The following is a 21,733-nucleotide window of genomic DNA, read 5'->3' as shown; positions in this document are numbered from 1 at the left end:
TGGAGTCAATAAGATGTTCTGGGTGAGCACTAAGAGCAACTCACTGAGTCTCACCTGACAGAGCTCTCCCCACTTCAACAAGCCAGATGCAGCCTCTGGGGTCATCAATCTTTGAGGAAAACATTCAGTCCCATGAAGCTGAAGGCTGAAATGCTGGGCACTGGGACAGAGGCACCTCTACACCAGGGGTAGACAGTAGGTAAACACGGGCCAAATCCAGACAGACAGACACTTTTGAATGGCCCCCAAAATCTTTTTATTTACTATTATCATTATTGTTGGTTTTTTAATTATTTTCTTCTCTGGAGTCTGCACCTTGACTATACCTTGACCAAGAAATTTGGACCTTGACAAAAAGAATTGACTACCCCTGCTCTACACAGAGAGCTGTGTAAGACCAGGCAAGACCCATGTAGCAGCCAACTAAATCTCTCCCCCGCCCCCTCTTCTTCCAGACTATTAACACTAAATTAAATGCATGTCAGATCTGGAGATCTTCCCCTTCGCTGCTCTAGTCAGCTGACCACCGATCTGTCTGCTAGGCAGAGCATAGGACTCAGCTATGCAGTTGGTGCACCAGATGGTCATCAGCATCTTCCCCCAGAGAGAGAGGTCAGGGGAAGGTTACTTCTTCCTCCTCTGTGCAGATTCCCCGGGCCCTGCACAAGGTCAGTGACAGATGAAGGCACAGGGGAGCCCAGCAGCTTAGGATGTGCATGGAGGAACAGGCTACATTCCACCTGATCACAACCTTCTCCCGCTTCCTCACTGCAGGTCAGAGGCATTTGCTGAACTCCATGACAGGGCACACACCAGAGCTGTACACAGGCAACCATAAGTTAGTGGGGAGGCACCCAAAGCGGTCTTTCAGCAGCCTCGGCCTGCTGCAGCGGGCGGAAAGGGAGCAGAATCTCAACCACTGGCAATACCCACAGGGCTACATGGTTGCCTGTATATGCAGAGTATTTACAGGGCACTTAACACTGTAGCATAGACATTTATCCTTGCACAAAGCCCAACCCCTAAAGAACCCAGAGCTTGCTGCCTCGAATGCAGCCGCTTGGAGTAGATTTTTGGTTTAACCCTTTTCTCTCTCTTCCTCCTTTGGCTTTTGCTATGGCATGGAAGCTCACCCAACAGCCCTGAAATCACTTCAGCACAGGTTTATTTAGATCTCACACAGCAGGGAGTACCACAGGTAGGCAACACCCACCTTCCCAGCCCCAATGCCCATGCTGCCAGCTCCCAGAAACCTCACCTTGGGTCTACACAGCTCCAGCCTCCCTACTAGGAACTGCTGTCTGTGGGTCACACAGGTAGGGAGGGTGGTCTCTCACAGCTCAACCCCAGTCCACTGAAGGCTATGGAGGTCAGGTGTGGGACCCAAAAGCAAACAGGCAGCCAGTGCAGAGCATGGGGGAGACGTGCTCTCGCCATCTGCCATTCAACGGATGGGCTGCCATGGTTCGCGTGGTTCGGCGCTCCTGTGTACCCTTGCTCGCCCATCACACAGAGTGAGTTACAGTGATGACCATGCGCATGGTGGTAACCAGATCTTGGTCTGTTCCCACGTCGCAGCTCACCTTCCCTGCCATGATACGCCTCCGGCTCCTGTGGCAGTGGCCAGAACAAACTGCCTGACAGGAGTACCACCCATTGCTTCCACCACAGCCCGTTCTTGGGTTGCAGAGATGTCTGTGTTATTAACGGCTGTATCTGTGCTGTAACAGAGTCACCTGGCACATAGCCACAGCATCTTAAACACACGGGTGTATACTCCAGAACCTCCCCCTGCCCCAGCCCTTCCATGTGCTACCTACAACAGACCCTGTCTCCTGGGGAGAGGCGCCATCTCCAAATAAAGACCAGGTGTTGCTCCTTCCCAAACCGGTTTGAAGAGAGTTGGTTGGGCCCAAATCAAGATAAAAAATCCTTCTCTTTTCCAAATACCACCCCCTCCACCCCATCTATACATTCCTGGCTTGGAAGAATGTAGTTTCCAATGTGTGCTTAGGGAACAGTTTTGCATGCAGTTTGCCCCAGCAGCCAGAGCTGGTTAGAAAACAACTTCGAGAAAGCCATGTTTTGAAATGATTTTCAAATCAACCTCTCCCTGGTGAGAACGGAACCCCTCTATTTAAACGGCAAGGTCTTGGGGGCAATCTCTTACTGTGTGTTTGTACAGCACCTGGCACACTGGAGGTCTGAAACTGGGGCCTCTGGCCACCACTGCCATGCAACAGGATGGAGCCATAGAACAGAACAAGGCGATAGCATGAATGGGAGAGAGAAAAGACTAGGACAAGCACCATGTGCCATGCCAGATTCTGCTCTCACATCCACCTTCCCAGACCTCTGCCTATGATGCTGATCGATAGCGTTTCATTATTGCCTTGTGCTGGCTGCGTTCACCTGCTCTCTTCTCTTATAGCTCAATTATAAGCTCTGTGGGACAGGGACTGTCTTTGTGCAGCATCAAGCACAGCGGGGTCCTGGACCCATGACTGGGGCACTCCTAGGTGCTCCTGCAATACAAATAACTAATAAGTGTGGATGACAGACTGACACCCTTATAGAGATGGGGCCAGATTCATTGCACTGCCCCTTGGGCTGTCACTTACACTGGTGCAGGCTAGGTGTAAAAGTTTTAGACTCAGCTCAGTAGCTAACAGAGGATTCTCAACCTGGCTGAGGCCTCTCGGTGCTACCATAATAGAAATGTTGACTAATACTCTTGTTCTGAGCTGGTGGCATTTTACACTAGTCTCGATGACAACACAAAGTGCTGGGTAAGTGTGAATCAGCATGCGTTCAACTTAAACACACCGATCCTGGTCTTTGGTTACAAGCAGTTCATTCGTTAAGGCTCAGCTCCTCAGGCTGGTCCTGGTACCATCACATCTGAGTTCCGATTTCTCAGGGTTCGTTCAGCTGCAGCGTGACTGCAGGGTTTTCTGCTGGGGAGCCAGAGTGTGGCAATGCATTTCCTCGCTGCTCCGGTTAATGCTTGGAATAAATAGCCACATTCTGTAGATTTGGGAGAGTGTCCCCCAGCCAGCAAGTCAAAGGTCGTGTGCGCGCGTGCAACCGACACTTGTGAGGGAGGGGCAGCTATAGAAAACACATGGGAGACCCACATCCTCTTCAGCAGATATCGGGAATAGTCTGATCAGTCTGACCAATTGTTTCCAGAACACACCACTTTCGGCAGCACAGGCAGGGTGGGCACTTTTAGACTTCAAATGTTGCTACCCCACTGTTAATATTTTCCACTGCTGATCACCAAACCCCACCCCTGCAGCTAGTTAGCATGCTTACCCAGGTTGGCAGGACAAGCCTGCCACAATCTAACAGCCCGCGCACTGCACTGCTGCAAGGTCTGAACAGACAACTAGTCAAACCTTCTTTGAACTGGGTCGATAGTTTAGGCAGTGGTTAGACTCTTGAGGTTAGGCTTATGTGACAGGTTGTATTTTTAGTGGGATCCAGCAGCTGAGAAGGCAGCTTACTTAAGAGGAAATTAATAAGTGTTTAATACACAAGCAAAGGTGTTTCATTTCCTGCTTTGTCACATTAGCTGTATCTTGACTTCCCTGTTTTTGGAAGCATGGATAGGATAATATCACAATGGATTGAAACATTGTCTTCCCTCATTTGAGAGGGAAGGAAATGTTTAGACCCATTCTTTAAAGCTATTGGTGGTTTTTATGGTTAAAAGCCTTTTAACTCAAACATGTAACAAACAGCTCGGAGAAAAGCTCTTTGTGAAAGAGTGAGTCATCTCCCGTTCACACTTCAGCCTACATCTCCAACCCTGCAAACACTTGATATGTAGCTTTACTCACATAAATCATCCCAGTGAAGTCAACAGGACTATTCCAACGAGTAGCATTTCCCATGTACTCTGTTGGATTGGGGGGCCTACATTATCCCCCACTAGCTCTCAAGAAACCATAGGTGCTGGAACTAGGGGTGCAGGGGTGCTGCAGCACCCCCTGGCTTCAAGTGGTATCCATTATATACAGGGTTTACAGTTTGGGTAAATGGCTCTCAGCACCCCCACTATACAAATTTTTCTAGCACTCCTGCCAGAAACCACAGATAAGTCAAGTCTCAGTGGCCTTTCCTTGCTTCTCACTCCAGATTTGTGCCAGCATAAGTAACTCCCCTGACACTCAGTTTACACTGGTGTAAGTGAGAGGAGAATCAAACCTGATTTTGCTATTCGGAAAAGTCTTTGAAGCCATAAACATGCAGCAGAAAGGGCAGAAGCAAGAACTGGTTTATCCCTTTGCAGTTCTCTTTTTAAAGAAGAGAATAATTATTTTTAAAATGGTCCTCTTTCTCATAATAAGGGCACAGGATACAAATGAGAGTTAAGCTGAGAAAGAAACATGAAAATCCCTGTTGATGTTCCCCTTCCCTCCCCCAAAGATTCCCAGAAGCCATGAGAATGACTTTCCAGTACTAGACCCATCACAACGCAGCGAATGAGAACAGTCATGGGAACAACAACATATCCTTCTACAGCATGGCTTCTCCACTTGGGGGTCACAAACAGATGTCCAGGGAGCATAATCCCACTCCCCTATATCTGAGAGGGAGGGGATCCCAGCTAGATGGAAGAGGGTCCTGGTATGAAAGAAGTGTCTGTGGTATGAAACAGTTTGAGAGCCCTTCTGCTCCGAGGCCTGGAAAGTGTACTCCTCAAATAACTGGTTTTATCTAAGCAGCGAGAAGCAGCCCCAGGTGTCGGGATATGCCTATTAAATCGGAGTTACCTTTCCACCCTGTTTTTCCTGCCCTTGTCCCTTCCTGCCTGGTATGCTGCATTACAGGACTTTACGGCTTAGCCAGCAGGGAGTGCCAAACAAGCTAAACAAAGAGCACTAGCCCATGGACTTACCAAAAATCCCCCTCCTCCTCCTTCACGGGAGCCAAGCCACCTCCAGCACCCCTCAAACTGCTGGCATGAAGGACTAAGTCTCCAGACACCACCAAGAGGGTTCCGAACAACTCAGCCACCGGCCCGGTTAGTTTGGTTTGTAAGCGATCTCTAGCATCTCAGAATCTCTCTCTGATCCACACACTGGCGCTCTGTGCCCCGGACTCAGGAGCCATTACCTAGCTCTGCTCTAAAGAGGAATTGAATTGCTGCTAAAAACACTTTGCTGCCAAGACTAAAGACATTGAGGGTTTGGACAGCTTATTGGCAATACAGCCAAGTGTCTGACCTGAGCTTTGCAACCCAGCCAGCCTGGGGGGAAGAGCATTCTGTACATGCACCTCAACCTAGATGTAACCGACAGTGCCCAATTCTTCCCTGCTCTGGCCAAAGGGAGCTATTCCAGTTATGCGGGCACTTTCATCAGCTTCAGAAGCTCACTGGTGCCTCTCTCCCACAGCCCTTCTTGGAGTGCTTCTTGGATGTAATAAAGGCTCATTATTTCAGAAGATCTCAATCAGGACAGATATTAAAACAGAAAATATCATAATACCACTATGTAAATCCATGCTACACCCACACCTTGAACAGTGTGTGCAGTTCTGGTTGCCCCATCTCACAAAAGATATATTAGAATTCGACAAAGTAAAGAGAAGGGCAACAAAAATTATCAGGGTATGGAACAGCTTCCATGTGAGGAGAGATTAAAAAGACAGACTGTTCAGCTTAGAAAAAGAGACTATTAAGGGGGACATAGTCTATAAAATCGTGACTGTGTGGAGAAAACGAATAAGGAAGCATTATTTACCCCTTCACATAACACAAGGACCAGGGATCATCCAATGAAATTAATCAGCAGCAGGTTTAAAATTAATCAAAGGAAGTATTTCTTCACACAATGCAGTCAATCCATGGAACTTTTTGCCAGGGGATGTTGTGAAGGCCAAAACTACAACAACAGGGTTCAAAACAGAACTAAATACGTTTGTGGAGACGAGGTCCATCAATGGCTATTAGCCAGTATGCACAGAGATGCAACCCCATGCTCTGAGTGTCCCTAAGCCTCTGACTGCCAGAGGCTGGGACTGGATGACAGAGGATGGATCACTTGATGGCTACTTGTTCTGTTCATTCCCTCTGGGGGCTGGGGCACCTGGCACTGGCCACTGTCAGAAGACCGGATACTAGGCTAGATGGACCATTGGTCTGACCCAGTATGACCAGTAGTCTTGGCTAGAACGAACTCCACCCTAAGAGAAACCACACGGGGGGGGGGCGCTTCCCTTTGGCCTTACAAGGGGGTTGCTCCCACAAAGTTCGATCCGGGGGCGGCACCGGCAGCCCCGGAGAGCCTGGAGCAGGAACTTAGCTGCGCTCACCAGCCCCTGCCCGGCTGTGGAAGGGGGCGGGGATCCCACCCCCACCTGAGGGCGCAGGAGGGGCTGGGGCCCCCCTTACCTCTGCCGTAGGCGAAGTGCAGGCGCAGCGCCTTGCCCTGGCGCACCAGGCTGATGTGCAGGTAGGTGAACCACGCGGCCAAGGTGAGCAGCACCAGCAGCAGCAGCAGCTTGAACTGCTTGCGGATCTTCTTCACCGGGAACCACAGCATCCTGGAGGCCGCATTACCGGCCCGGGCCGGCCGCACGGCACCTCCGCCAGGCTCCGCACGGGACCATCCCCGCCGGGAGGAGCTAGACGCCAGGCGGGAGCAGCGCCCCGGGGCTGGGGCACGTGTCGGGCGGCGCAGGCGAGGGCAGGGCGGGCAGCGTCCCCGGGACCAGGCAGCAGCAGCCCCCCGAGCGGGGGTCCCGGCCGGCCAGCCCCGTCGCCCCCTTCCCCGGCCGAGCCCCCCGCCGGAGGGACAAAGGCATCCAGGCAGCCCCGCGCTCCCTCCCCAACCAGATCAACTCGGCGGCGGGAGGCTGAAGCCGGGCCGAGGACGAGGCCGCTCAGCCCGTGCCGCTCTGCCCCAGCCCGCACGGCAGCGCCATGGAGCAGGAGCGCTCACACGGCGCCCAGGCAGCGGCGGCGCCCTCCTCCCGCTCGGTGCATTGCGCGTCGCCCGCTCAGCGCTGAAGGGAGGCAGCCCGCAGCTCCCGCCTAGCGCCCCTGCGCCGCGCCCGTGGGGCTGCCGGGCCGGACACCAGCCCCCGCCGCGTGGATGCTTCAGCGGCACCGTAACCTCAGCCCGCCGCTAGCGGAGCAGCGGTAGCATCCGCGCTGCCACCGCTACCTACCCTGAACTGGGGCAAGTGGAGCGACAGCCGCCCCTGGCCCAATCGGAGCCCGGCGCTCCCCCGGACAGCCAATCGTCCGCCTCCTGAGGCGGGGCCCAATCGAGGTTAGGCTGCGCGCGGCTTTTCATCTCCACGCCAACGTGCAAACATCCACCTGGTGAGTGGGACTGGCGGTTGTCCCCACTGCCCCGGCGGAGGGGTGGCCCGGGCAGAGCATGCCCTTCCCGCCCCGGCGCGGCGCCCAGGCCGGGGCCAGGCGAGGGCGAAAGGGCCTCGAGCGGCTCCTCTGGTAGGGGAGCTCGCTGGGTTCGTGGGCGCCGCTGTGCTTTTGCAAACCAGGCACCAGACGGAGCAGAGCGTCCCCCGCGGCACGGATGGTGCCTTCCTGACAGATGTAAGCTGATACTCCGCTGGGCTTTGCGAAGGCAGCAAGGATGCTCCAAGAGGAATAAGGCGGGTGGAGGAAGGAGGTCCCCTGTTACACTGGGGCCACAGGTAGAATTGCACAGCTCGGCTCCTGCAGCTCACATGTGACAGCAAAGCTGCCTGGGGCTAGCTGCATCGTCCCAGGGACAGACACCAAATCCAGCATTCAGCCCACTCATCGCAACAGGCAGCGTCTTATTCACCTCCAGCTGTTGTGCCCTATGGTTCAGGCAGCCCCTCTCGGGGAAGGCAACAGGAGCTCAGCTGAGTGGGACTGGTGGTTTTTATTCTAACCAGACTTGCTGGGTGACCTGAGGCAAATCATGTAATCTCTATGGGTCTCACTTTCCCCATCCATACAATGGGGATATAACGCCTTCCCTACTAGGGTGAGATGAGGCTTAATTCATTAATGACTGCAAAGTGCTTTCCTCTGGTTAGAAAGTGCAGCATGGTATGATTATTATCTCGCTCTGCACTGTGGGGATTTAACAACTGTGCCATGCACGGAGTACATCCAGTGCTATAGCCCTAGACAGTCCAGTGGGAACGAAAACACGGCTTGGGTCCAGAATAAGCCAGGCTGCTTGCAGTAACCAGCCACATGCTTCTGTGGTGTGGGCGGAGAGCAGCTTACCTTCAGTGAGAGCGAGTCACGGTGACAGTTCTCCTTGTGGAAGGTACAGTCCTTCTGCCTCAAGGAAGCGGCTCACACTCCAGGCTCTTGTCTCCACACTAGATGCTTTCCCTTAAGATTTCCCACCCTAGTCTCTACCAGCAACCCTGCTCCAGTAGTAGCAACAGTGTGAAATGTTAGGAGAAAAAAATCTAGCACTAGAAACAGCCTTGAAATACGACAGGTACTCCTGTAACCAGCATCCTGGCCTGCAAGCAGCTTTCATAACCCTATAGCAGTCACACTGAACAAACCTCTTCCATTTAACCCTTTCCAAGCTGCCAAAACCCTGCCATGTCTCCTCTGACTTTCTCCACCTCTCTGCTGCCAGTTCCCCCACCCCCATCCTCTAACTGTCTCATCTTTGCCAAACTGGCAGCCCTAGTGACAAGCCACCCACCCAGAACCCTCTTGGGGTTACTCCAATAAATGCAGGCTGAAAGATTTCACAGACAGACTGATATGTTATAAGCAACTGGCAGTGGAGTTTAGAAGGAGAGCCCTGTCTGGGTCAAACAATAGCATTGCTGCCGTGAGGCTGTAATACACTGATGCAAAGATGAAAGGGAAAACAGCTTTTATTAATAACAAGGCTGGATTTGGAAGTGTAGCAGAACAGACTCCACCGGGGTTTCTCAGGTGACTGACTAGTGATTGAGGGGTGTTATTTTAAGCCCTGTGCCAAGGTGCAGCTTAGCCTGTTCAGGTTACATTGTTCAAATACTTTGAAATAAGAGGCTCTGTCTTCCTTCTGAGCATCATGACATTATTTCCACCAGCCTGGGTAATGGTTTCCCACACCTCGCTGGACAGCCTGTTATGTCTCCGGGCGTGGTTAACCCATGCAGCAGAGGAGTCTCTCTAGGAGCAGAGAGCCAGTGGAGAGGACAGTCCCCCACATCTCTCTGGACAGATCTGCCTATAGAATGCTGGTTTTAATGTGTCTCTCAGATTGGGCAGCCCACAGCATAGAGGCCCCAGTGGAATGGGGAACAGCAGTTCCAAGTCTCACTGGGGCCTGGAGAACCACTGGGATTGGTTTTGCCTGAGTGACATCCTGGACCAGATCCTTATCTGGAGCAGGTAGGCACAGTTCACTGATGTCAGTGGATCTCCACCAATATAAACCAGCTGAGGATCTGGCTCATTATCTCCTCCCCTAATCAACTTTATATTTCTGCTAAAGAAAACCTGGTCACCTCAGGCCTGTGTGCGTGTTTGCAACCAGGGTAGAGCATCCTCTGGTCCACGGCAGGCATCACTTCTTCAGCAAACCTGGGTGCTGGCTCAGAGTGGAAGGGGTTTAGTGCTTCTTAGCAAAGCAGGGCTGGCTTCCATCATCGGCGGCAGGAAGCATTGTCCTGGGTGGGGGAGCAGGGAATTCCTGACAGGCCTGGGGTATCTTCAGCATGAAGCCAAGCTTTAGTTAAAACCTTCTCTGAGGAGTAATGAGAATTCAATAAGCCTCCTCGTTATTTTAGACAGAGAAACTGGGCCATGCTGGAGGCCATGCAGCTGGGCTGGAACCTGCTCAAGGTCTCCTTTGTTGCTGTGCCAGCGATTTCAGGGGCCAGGCCCACTTCTCTTCATTCTCCTATTCCAGGGTTTTGTTTCCTCTTTCAAATTAATTGAGCATCAGTGAGAGGTGGCAGCCTGAGGGCCTTGGAGAAGGTCATTCTCTCTGATTACTCCGAGCTGTAGTATCTTCCTACACATACCCCACACTGGAGCCCTGCACCCCAGAAAGGAGAGGGGTGTCCAGCCTCACAGGCTTTCCATCTCTGGCATCTCTCCTCAGGATGCCAGCAAGTGTGTAGCCTTTGTGACGGGGATACCTGTCCCCTAGAAGCTGGACTGAGAACATCAGGGCCATTTCAACAGGCTCTTAGTAATAGATGCAAAGGTAGTTGGCTAGAAGTGGGGGGTTCTCTCTCCTACTCCAGGCCTCTGAGCCAGCCAGCCTCCCTTCTGTTTGCAACCCTCAGGTACCCTAACCACCATGCTATGCACTCGTTTGTGCATTCTCACTGGCCCAGTGACTAAGTTTGATACACAGGGGAATAGCTTTCACAGGGGAGACTGAGGGAGGCCCACATCAGAATATCCCATAACTCAGTGGTTAGCGCATGCTCCTGAGAGACAGGGGATCCTGTTCAAATCCTCTCTTTGGCGGGGTGTGGGGTGGGGTTTGTGGATTGAACCTGGCTCCCCCACATCCCAGGAGAGTGCTCTAACCAGGGGGAGTATGAGTTATAAGGTTGTCACCACCTCCTTCAGCACAGATTTAGAATGGGGTTCAGGCCAGTCGGTGGCCTCTGAATTGGGCCCTGCATGCAAGTTAGGGAGATGAGTATCTATCTTCTCCCAGTTCATGGGTCACACTGGGGCTTAGGCAGGAGACAGGCACCCAGACACCAAGAGGGAGGCAGCAGCGCACATGCCCAGAGGCAGAAACTTAGGCACCTAGAGAATGTTTTCCCTGGAAACTTAGGTGCTGAGTGAGTTTAGGCATCTACAAAGTTTGCTGGGAGTTTTGTGGATCTCAGTGGAGCCTAAAATTGGGACTTGGGCACCTAAGTATGTTTACGAAGCCCACCATTGTTCCTTTGACAGCCATCGGACGGTGTTAGCTGGCTCCCTGGCTCCCTGACAACCCCCATGGCACAAGCCAGCTCCAGCCTCTTGCACAGAGAGGGCATAGTGAGGACTCGGCTGGCCTCCTCTACCCATCTTGGAGCTGCTCACCGTCTATTTTCTTCTTTCAGCAGAGATGCCACAATTGCACGATAGGCTGATCACAAGTGAACAAACCAGGTGCCTGCTAAAGGCAAGCGTCACAGGACAGAGGGTTAGGAGAGCGTGATCCTGTCAGGGGGACTGCAGCATGAGTTCACATCTACACTGCCCCCCCATCTGAGCGGGATCCCAGGCGCTTCACTATCTGTACAGACCACCGAGATCTCTTTGCCCACCCACCATTGAAAGGAAGCCATCCTTGGGCTGGGAATAGCAATGTTTGACAAACCCAGCAATGCTACCCTACAGAAGCAGAATACTTCAGCTGGTTCAAATGGCAGGGGGGATTTGATGGAACCAGAGTGGAAGTACCCAGAGGCAGAACTTGACCAAGACAAAGAGACCCGGCTTTTGTAACAAGTTTCATGGGATTTTCAGTGGCATCTGAGTGACAGCCCCTGTAACACTGCAATGGGAAGAGTGCCACCTACTGACTCACCAATACATCCAAGTGCTGACCTGAACCAACTCTTCTTAGCTTGCAAGATCACACAGGGCGAGGTTGGCAGAGTTTCAGGATAAAATCAAAGCACGCCTCAAAAATGGGAGGACTTGTGAGGTTCGGCATTTAAGTGGCAAGCCAATTAGAGGGTATTTTGGGGACCCTCCATGTAGTGTGATTTACATCAGTTGTTTCACCCTCTGTGTTCCCGATTGTCAGTGGTACGCTGCTCCCTAGTGGGGAATTGATTCCGAGAGCTGCAGCGTGGCAGGTAATGGGCAGTCGGGCATGCAGAGCTGAGGTGACAATACTAATCATGATTAATAACTGCACTTGGGAAGCACCGCGCACACACGGCACAGGCACCGCACAGTTAAACCACAACAACAAACAAGCAACAGCAACAATTAAAACGGCATAAAAAGGGCCGTATAAAAATCAAATAACTGATAAAAGGAAATGGTGTAAGGCACACCATTGATCTTGGTGCGTTTAAAGATCTATGTGTCAGTGCTTGTGGAGAGAGAGCTGGGACACAGTGGTGATTTGCCACGTGTTAACCCCGAGTTACCCACTTGGTGTGAACATTTCATTGGCAGGTGGGCATGGCCAGGACTAGGCAGAGGTACTCGGCACAGCTCCGACCTGAGGCAGGCAGGAGAGCAAAAGGCGCCCTGAGATGATGTGCGGGTGATTACAGAGGAAGGGTCTGTGAACCTGCTCCAGGAGCCTTTGCAATCACTGATGTCGGGGGTATCAAGGGCACTCAGCACTGTCCCATCTCACAGGATCAGCCCCCAAAGCAGGCTCAGGAGTCCTGGGCATGGGTGATGTCAGGGCTGGATTTTCTGAGTCAGCTACAGCTTCCCCTTTTCACTGCTTCACATTCAGAAAGCTCCTTGGACCCGGCTGGGACCATGCATCTTACCATTGCCCAGCCCCCATCTGTCCCTCTGATACTGTGGGCTTCCCTGCCCAGAGTTCTTAGTCACGCCCGTGGCAGCATTAGCTGGACACTGTCCAGGACAACTAACAACCGTGGAGCACTGCTCTCCCTGGTCAGGTGCAATGGATCTAAACGAGCACTTACCAGGGTCTGGAGAGCATCCCATTGCAGGGAGGCAGAGCTGTGTTGTGCTGGTCCCTGGGTTCTTTCTTCGCCACAGTGAATTGCTAGACGATTTGAGCTAGAAAATGCAGACACTTCTCTCCTTCCAGAGCATCTCCGCAGCATTTCAGCTTCTCGGCCTCTCCTGAGTGCAGGCCAGGGACGCAAGGTGCAAATGCGTCTGGATGTCCCATTTGCCCCTCCAGGCTGCTGGGCTACCTAGAGACTGGTTTGACTCTGAGTGGAAGCTGATGCAGCCCCAGAGGTGGTTCTAATTTATGTCCAGTCAGCAACCCCACGCACTCCCTCTCATAACATGCCCCCGCCTGCCCCTATGCCAGCAGCTCCGAGGGGCTGGTACAGGCTGCCCTGGGGAGTGAGGAGATCCAGTCCTTTTATGCTACAGGACTGACATAAAGGGCCACAGTGCAGCCCAGTATTGAGGCTCTTGGGTTTGGTCTGTTCCTCTTAAGTCTCTTTCGCCCCAAGCTTTAACTCTCTTGCTCTCTGGTCCTCTTCCCCTTACTCTGTGCCTCCCAGCTGTCTCTGATTCTGAGCTGTTGTCTGCCCACTGGCTGTGGGAGGAGCACAAAGACAGGTAGGGTATGTCTACACTGCAATTATATACCCCCGTGCCAGCTGACTCGGGCTCAGGGGCAGTTTAACTGCGGTGTAAATGTTCAAGCTGGGGTTGGAGCCTGGGATGGTCAGCAAGGCCTCCATCTCTGTGGCACAGCTGCCAGCAATGCCTGGGAGGGTCAAGAAGGGTCACACGCCCCTCCCCAGATGCCTGGGGGGGGGGGGCACATTCAGCAGGGAACTGCAGCGGCGAAAGGAGCAGAATGTGGGGTCACTTCTTTGGCACGGCTGTACTGTCCGCAGCCCTGCCCCCCAGGCCTTCTATGCAGCTGCGTCTCATGGGGTCTGTACAGCCCCGCCGCAAGACAGGGCTGGGGGCAATACCGGTACAGCCATGCTGGAGGAGCTCCTGGCGTGGAGCTGTCCTCCTTTCGCCTGAAATCGGTATCCAGCGCAGCGGGAGGACAGAGCCTCCTCTCCCCAGGCAACGTGGGACAGGGAGAGTGTGGGGGCCCGGGCTTAGGGTGACCAGACAGCAAGTGTGAAAAATCGGGACGGGGGGTGGGGGGTAATAGGAGCCTATATAAGAAAAAGACCCAAAAATGGGGACTGTCCCTATAAAATCGGGACATCTGGTCACCCTACCCGGGCTGGGGGCGGAGCGGGGAGGAGTCACATGAGGAGGTCACGTGCCCCCCTTTAGCTGGTGCCCCCCTTTGTGTCCCTCCAATGAGTCACCCATTTGAACCTGACATTAATGCAGAGTGTGACCAATATACCTGGAATTCAAGGGAGGAGAACACCCCAGCCTAAGCCACTTTCTCTGCTGATCCAGCTAACAAGTAATTAGGCTTCACCTCAACAATTGTTGGGTCTTTCTAGGAACTTCGGCACTTTTCCTAGCAGTTTCTCTCTTGATTTCGGAGGTGGAAAATCAGGAGCTGGCCAAAGTCAAGTGTCTGAGTAGATTCTTAGCTTTTTCTGTAACAAAAGCCTTGCCTAGTTTATTTGTCTTACTGCTCATCTATCTGCATTGGGAGCTAGAGTGGGGCTGAGACCCCAGTGGCCTGGCGAAAGCTATGCTTGCATGGAGGAAAGATACCCCTGCAGGGAAAGCAAAGGCTGAGAGGCAGAAGCAAAGGTTCTAGTCCTGGTTTGGCCGGAACCTTACGAGGCTGATATTGAGCTAGTGGCTTAAGCTTAAGCCAACATGTCAGGCTCAGTCCAGGTGGGCCCTGGCTTTTCAGAAGTGCTGAGGCCCAGATCCACAAAGGTATTTAGGTTCCTATCTGCCATTGCAATCCAAAGGCGTTAGCTGCCTCAATACCTGAGATCCATGCCTGAGCACCCACAGCTCCCATTGAAATCTGTGGTGATGGGCACCGTAGAAATGCCTATCAGTAAAGTGTCACCTGGCTACAGCATTCTCCTCCACTCCTGGCCCCTGAGGATGGCTGCTGCCTGCCACCCCCGGGAAGGCTGCATTTCAGGGCGGATGAACTGATCCCGGAGGACCTCATCTGTCATTATGTTGTCATGTGCTGCGGGCTTTGGCTGAAGGATGTTGGACAAGTGTCAGTCGTCGTGGTTATTACTGTTATTACTCATTTGGGCGAAGTGGCCCTGTGCAGTCTCAGGCTCTTGGCATCCTGTAATCAACAGCATCTGCTTGGAGCTCACAGCCAGAGCCTCAGCCTGTTGGATGCTTTCCTTCCTTGATTTCAGTTCTAGCTCCAGACAGGCACCTGCGAGGCAATCAGTACACAAACCCAGCATCACATGGAGCCAGCCCCGCTCCTTCATCCCCAACCCCCCATCAATGCAGAGAAAGGAACAAAAAACAAAGGGGCAGCACAGAGAAAAACAGAAAAAATAGGGGGAAAATTGAGAGGCCAAATCCAGCTTTGATCTACACCCAGTAAAATCACACTGACAATAATAGTGTAGCACTATTGAGAGCTACCAGCTGACACTATTGCAGATAGCGTTACACGTTGGGTGTGAGAAGTTAGTTCAAGGAGAAATGCTTATTGTCAACTGTGGTGCAGTTCTCTTTAGATACTGATCACGTTGCCAGTAAAGTTAGTTCTGCCATGGTCTCTCTCTCTGAGTGAATCACTTCTTAGGGGCACAGGCTATAAGCTATATCCAGGCAAGCAAAACAAAATATGACAAACATCTGCTCAATGGGCAGGGGCAGTCAAAAAAGCTAACAGAGTGTTAGGGACCATTAGGAAAGGGATAGATAACAAGACAGAAAACATCACAATGCTGCTAAACCCATGCTACACCCACAGCTTGAATACTGCATGAAGCTCAGGTCGCTCTAGCTCAAAAAAGATCTATTAGAATTGGAAAAGGTAGCACCCTCCCATAGACCTAGCGCTGTCTATGCTGCGGGGGTTAGGTCAGTAGAACAGTGTCACTCAGGGGGGTAGCTTTTTCACACCTCTGAACAATGTAGTTGTACCGATATAAGTTTATAGTGTAGGCCTGGCCCAAGATTGTTCAGTTTAGAAAAAACAACAACGAAGGAGGGATATGCTAGAGGTCTATAAAATCATGACTAGTATGGAGAATGTGAATAAGGAAGTGTTATTTACTCCTTCATGTAACATAAGAACCAGGGGTCACCCAATGAAATGAATAGGCAGCAGGTTTAAAACAAACAAAAGGAAGTATTTCTTCATACATCACACAGTCAACCCATGGAACTCATTGCCAGGGGATGTTGTGAAGGCCAAAACTTCAACTGGGTTCAAAAGAGAGTTGGACCTATCCTCCATGAACTTATCTGTCAGTGGCTATTTGCCAAGATGGTCAGATGCAACCACAGGTGCCAACTCCGTGGGTGCTCCAGGGCTGGAGCACCCACAGAAAAAAATTAGTGGGTGCTTAGCACCGGCAGCCAGCTCTCCTCCTCCCCCCACTGTCCTCCAGCAGCCCCACCAGACTACTCCTCTCCCTCCCTCCCAGCAACTCCCACCTGCTGCAGATCAGTTGTTCAGCGGCATGCAGGAGGCGCTGGGAGGGAGGGGGAGGAGCAGGGATGGCGCGCTTGGAGGAGAGGGCGGGAAGAGGCAGGGCAGAGGGTGGCCTTGGGGGAAGGGGTGGAGCGAGGACGGGAAGTGGCGGGGTGGGGGCTTAGGGGAAGGTGTGGAGTGGGGGCAGGGCCTGGGGCAGAGGGAGGGTCGTGCTCCCCCCTCTCCCCCGTAGAAAGGAATTCAGCACCTATGGACGCAGCCCCATGCTGCAGGTGTCTCTAAACCTCTGACTGCCAGTGCCAGACGCTGGGCCTGGCAGACGGGATGGATCACTCAGTGATTGCCCTGTTCTGTTCACTTCTGCTGAAGCATCTGAGAGCGGGCACTGCTGGGCCCTGGAACTGTATTCTTTGGTCAGCGTTACACACAGTGGGGAGTAGTGAACAGGAGGGTTCTGGGGGCAACTTGTCTTTGATCTCTTGTGGTTGTGGCTGTGGCTGCTGCAGTGGGTTGGAGTAGGCACTTTCCAGGTGTCCATGGTCTAAGGCTGGCTCCAGGGAGAGGAACTGGCTCTTCCGTTCCACCCCCTCTGTAGTCAAGGGGGATTCTCTGGGGAGCAGCTTTCAAAAGGACATAGGGAACCTCCCCTTACTTTTAGCCTCTTCCCAGCTGGATTACGGGATCCATCACTCGGCTGCTGAGTGTTGGCGCCACCTGCTGGTAAGTTCGGGTAATAATCCATGTTTGCAAATTTGCCCCTTCATCATCTGTTTCATGATACAGGCCAGGATAAATCCTAACAGTGCTGGTGCCATATTTGAGGAGCTGGGTAGGGATCACTGTGGCTCTCTTCACTGTTGCAAATCCGATGCAGGTATCTATCCCATTTACAAATGGGAAGCCCTCTCACATATGGATGAGCCCACAGAGATTCAGAAGCTGAAGAGAGGAAGGACTGATGTCCATCATTATCGGTACCCAGGAGTAGCAAAAACTTGATCAGGAAGATTATGCCCATCTGATCCTTAAAGACTGAACACACTGGTTAGTTTTTCAGGTCAGTGGTTACATCTTCTGCAGGCTGCAAAGTAAAAGAATGTCTAAAATCGAATGTTCTTTTCATTGTTGATTCCCTTTTTGTGCGTCACTCAGCCTGAGCAGGGAACACAGACTAATCAGTTTCACTTTTGCTTAGTCAGTATCTAGTCTGTTTCATGCTGGGGTTCTGGCACAAAGCTGCAGTGTTGGGGCTGCAAACACCCAAGGCAAATGTTTAAAAATCTAAACGAAAGAAATGAAGTGCTGTGCACTTAGAACACATTTCTGTTGCTGGTAGATTCATGCAATCTATCCAGCCACCGTGTCTCAGTCCTGTATGGAAATTAAAGCCAGTGAAAGCAGCATTAGGGAGCAGCTGATTTTCCATCCCACTGTGGGTGTATTTAGGTCCTTAACCTGAGCATGGTATTAGTCAGTCCCCTGCCCTGTGTTCAGTTTAGTAATGGCTGTTACCTTGAGCAAACCATCCCATTCTCCTTGGCTCTGGGGCTTTGAGGATGGCGATGGTGAAGGGATACAGGGTTTTTAACCAATCATACATTTGGGGCCTGATCTCCCAGGCCACGTCTGGTAAATGACAAACTGCAAGCACTTTTGTTCACACTGGGTGAAATTCTCCCCTGTGCAGAGACTCAGCACATGGCCCATGCACCACTCAAGTCCCACTTGAGCCCTTTCTGCACAGGGGAGAGTTTCACCCATTTCCGTTGTGTAAAATCCTCCTCTGTAAAATCTAAATGCTGGCCTTAAAACAAGGCCCTGGAATGTGCCGTATGTGTAATAACCCTCCAAAGCTCCGAGCAGGGCCACTTTTAGGGGGGAAGCAAGGGATAGAATTTCTACTGTCATTAAAACACATTGGACTGCAGAGCTGCATGGGGAGGCCGAGGGGGAAATGATCTGTATTTTGCTGAAAGCTGGGGATGCTCACTTAGAATTAGGATTCCTGGCGTGTCTGCTTTCTGGGGTGCACAGGGGGGTGTATGCTTCTCCTGCTGCACAGGAATAACTCTGTGATGCTCCCCGAGGGTCCCCGGTGTTGTGGGGCATCTCACTACCACCTTGTCTGTGCCTGCCAGGGATCAGCTCCCTGACTCCAGCAGCCCCGAGCAATACAAGCCCTCCCCTCCCAGCTTATCGGGCTCCACTGTCCCTCTGCAGGTTAGAGATACGCATGTCCCAACCCTCGAGCCCTCTGAGCATCACCTGGAGTGTCCAGCCCCTGGTCCACTGGACATTCTCAGGAGTCACACATCCACTATTCCCAAAAGACCAGTGCTTCCCAACGACACCTGAGAACACACAGCACTTGGGTGTGCTTAGAGTGAACAATTGGTTACACTGTAAAACCATCATACGCCTTCCAGAGCCTAGACTTGCCTAACAAGACATTCTCCTGTCTCATAAAGTTGAGCTCACCTACCTCTTTCTCCCAGCACTTCACAACTTTGCTGGCTGTGACCATCCATTCACAGGACAAGCCAGCTGGCAGCGCGTCTTCTAGGTGGGTGACTCCTTGCAGTCTCCTGATATACCAGACTACTTCTTTGCTCACAAACAGGAGACTCTCCTGCTGTGGGCTGTCATTGAAAGGTGACACAGGGCCAGAAAGTGTTAATTAACTCACAAACTGACATGACCCATGGCCGAACTTTAAAGACATGTTAGGAAGATATGTACATGAACAGAGCTTTGAAATGCAAAGCTGCATTGTTAGAGATAGAAGGGTAGACGTTTGCTCAGGTCTTGTGATGTAAGCAAACAAGTCTTGTCTATTACTATGATTTTAATTCAAAGATAAAAAAAAGAAGTATTAATAATAATTTGCATATTATTTCACTCAAAGCAGTAGGCATCACAATCATTACAAAATGTATGTAAGGATATATGAAGCAAATACTCACCAGCAACCACACACCACACAACAAAAACACTAACCCAGGAACCTATCCTTGCAACAAAGCCCATTGCCAACTCTGTCCACATATCTGTTCAGGGGACACCATCATAGGACCTAATCACATCAGCCACACCATCAGAGGCTCGTTCACCTGCACATCTACCAATGTCATATATGCCATCATGTGCCAGCAATGCCCCTCTGCCATGTACATTGGCCAAACCGGACAGTCTCTACGCAAAAGAATAAATGGACACAAATCTGACATCAGGAATTATAACATTCAAAAACCAGTCGGAGAACACTTCAACCTCCCTGGTCACACAACTACAGACCTAAAAGTCACAATTATTCAACAAAAAAACTTCAAAAACAGACTCCAATGAGAAACTGCAAACCAGAATTAATTTGCAAACTGGATACCATTAAATTAGGCTTGAATAAAGACTGGGAGTGGATGGGTCGTTACACAAACTAAAAACTATTTCCCCATGTTAATTTCCCCCCTACTGTTACTCACACCTTCTTGTCAACTGTTTGAAATGGGCCATCTTGATTATCACTACAAAAGTTTTTTTTTCCTGCTGATAATAGCCCACCTTAATCAATTAGTCTCATTAGAGTTGGTATGGCAACACCCATTTTTTCATGTTCTCTGTGTATATATATTTCCCTACTGTATTTTGTACTGCATGCATCCCACGAAAGCTTATGCTCAAATAAATTTGTTAGTCTCTAAGGTGCCACAAGTACTCCTGTTCTTTTTGCTAATATTTAGGAAGACACTTGAGTGAAATATCCTATATGTCTCTTTGAAGGTTGTGGTAACCTGTATCTGAACTGTTTAATGGATAAATTACCCTGTGCTAATTGCCATAATGTTTAGGAGAAGGAAAGTTAAGCTTATTGTTTTCAGCTCACCTACATCTTTCTCCCCGCACTTCACAACCTTGCTGACAGTGACCTTCCATTCATAAGACAAGCCAGCTGGCAGCGAGTCTTCTTGGTGAAGGATACTGTGTGATTCCTTGCAATCTCCTGATATACCGGACTACTTCTTTGCTCTTAGTCACAAACAGGAGACTGTCCTGCTGTGGGCTCCTTCCTGGAGATTTTGTGATCTTTGTCATTGGCTGGTGGCTCCATAGGCAAACAGACTACATTGTAAGACACACACCTACTCTCTGCCTGGCCAGAACCTGGGTATCGCCTTCTGGTGACCTGTCTTAACTTACAAACCTTAAGAACACAGTTTTCCGTATAGCGCTACAATCTTTTAACTGTTATCCTTACATACATTTTGCAATGATTGTGATGCCTCCTGGGCTACTGGCTTTCAGTAGAGACCTCACATGCCAGCTTTGAGTGAAATAATATGCAAATCCCTGGCCCTAGGGGATACTGTAACCAACCCCCTGCCCCCATGCACTGTGCCCTCTGCCAGTTGGTATCAAGGGATCCCTGGGTCACAAACTCCCATCCTTTTCATTGGAAGTAATGCACAGAGGAAGGCCTCCCATCCGGCCAGCTGACCGGTGGTCAGGAATGAGCCTCGTCTGCTTGCAGCTCATGTACGGCTCCCTCAGCTCCACTCCAAAGGTGCTCAGCTGTTGTTTTAGAGGCAAAGGAAAATGGGCGACAGCTCAGTGAGTGGAGAGACCTGGCACCTACATGGAGACGACCCAGATTGTTTCAGGGCCTGACTGTGGCCCCGTCGAAAGACCGCTGTGGCCATCAATGGGCTTTGGAGCAGGCCCTACAACAATAACATATACAAGAGAAAGAAGGGGACTGTGGGGGGAAACAAGCTCATCAAAGTGCTATCACCTTAAATGGGCAGAGGGTGGCGCTATAGCATAAGAAAGCAGATTGGCATGCGGGGCTTTGTAAGGGTCAGGCCTGAGAACGACCACAACTTGTTTCATTGCTGCCACAAGCTATTTCTTTCTTCACCACCGCAGCAGCGAAAGAAGCCTTTTAAAGCTCTCACACGCCAGGCTGCAGCAGCTGCTCCTACGATTAAATAAATTCTTTGGGAGGTGGGCAGGGGGGTGCCCGGCTACTGTGTTAGATCCACAGACCAGAGAAATAGGACAGAGGGTCAAAAAATGTTCATGATTTAGAACACTAAGAGGCACCAGAGATCTGGTTTGTATTTCTTTTCTCACGCTCTCTCTCTAAAATTCCCTTCTGGATCTAAAGGTCAGCCAGCTAATTAGCTAAAAAGTAAGCCTGATTGATACAGATACACAGAAAATACACAGCCGCAAATCCGGGAAGTTAAATAGTCATTAAAACTCCTCGTGAGTGATCTGAAGGGGAAAATACTGAACACATCAGATGCTCGTTCTAGGACTTCCACAGCCCGTGGGGGCTAATCTGATTTCCTGGCAAAAATGGGAAAAGTCTCTGTAATTTCCGTTACTACCCGCTCCAGCAAAGGCGGAGCACAGGCTGGAAGCTGAAGTTTGATGATGGTACTGGGGATGGAATGTGCGACAGCCTCCCTGTCCATCTATGTTGGAATTAAACCTTTGCTACTTTTATGCATATTGGAATATAGCTGGGCCAAACCCTGTTC

The 21,733-nt window shown here is 51.1% G+C and overlaps 1 protein-coding gene and 1 long non-coding RNA gene across 8 annotated transcripts in view; one reads left to right on the top strand and one right to left on the bottom strand.

Moving 5' to 3' along the window:
- B4GALNT4 (beta-1,4-N-acetyl-galactosaminyltransferase 4) overlaps positions 1–6,554 on the bottom strand; it is a 129,762-nt gene extending 123,208 nt beyond the window's left edge. For 4 of the 6 annotated variants that reach the window (XR_006177213.2, XM_008175126.4, XM_042862099.2 and 1 more), the window contains exon 1: positions 6,404–6,554. Coding sequence is in view for 3 of the 6 variants with exons in the window: in XM_008175126.4 (XP_008173348.3) it covers positions 6,404–6,554 (151 nt within the window). In the remaining 3 variants the exon portion in view is untranslated. Of the gene's footprint in view, positions 1–5,753; positions 5,779–6,403 lie in introns of those variants that run through there. The other 2 variants (XM_065591863.1, XM_065591864.1) reach the window with 2 other exon arrangements.
- A 982-nt stretch (positions 6,555–7,536) lies between these two features.
- Positions 7,537–16,053, top strand: LOC122174853 (uncharacterized). 2 transcript variants are annotated; one of them, XR_006177214.2, is made up of 2 exons: positions 7,537–7,677; positions 11,053–16,053. It is a non-coding gene; the product is annotated as an uncharacterized LOC122174853 (long non-coding RNA). The 2 variants fall into 2 exon arrangements; XR_006177215.2 differs by having other exon boundaries at positions 7,539–7,677; positions 11,050–16,053.
- Positions 16,054–21,733: the final 5,680 nt, after the last annotated feature.

The sequence above is a fragment of the Chrysemys picta genome, chromosome 4, assembly GCF_011386835.1.
Source record: "Chrysemys picta bellii isolate R12L10 chromosome 4, ASM1138683v2, whole genome shotgun sequence".
NCBI classification, from domain to species: Eukaryota; Metazoa; Chordata; order Testudines; family Emydidae; genus Chrysemys; species Chrysemys picta.
Note: the sequence above shows the minus strand (reverse complement) of the source record. Positions and strands in the feature narration are given on the sequence as shown.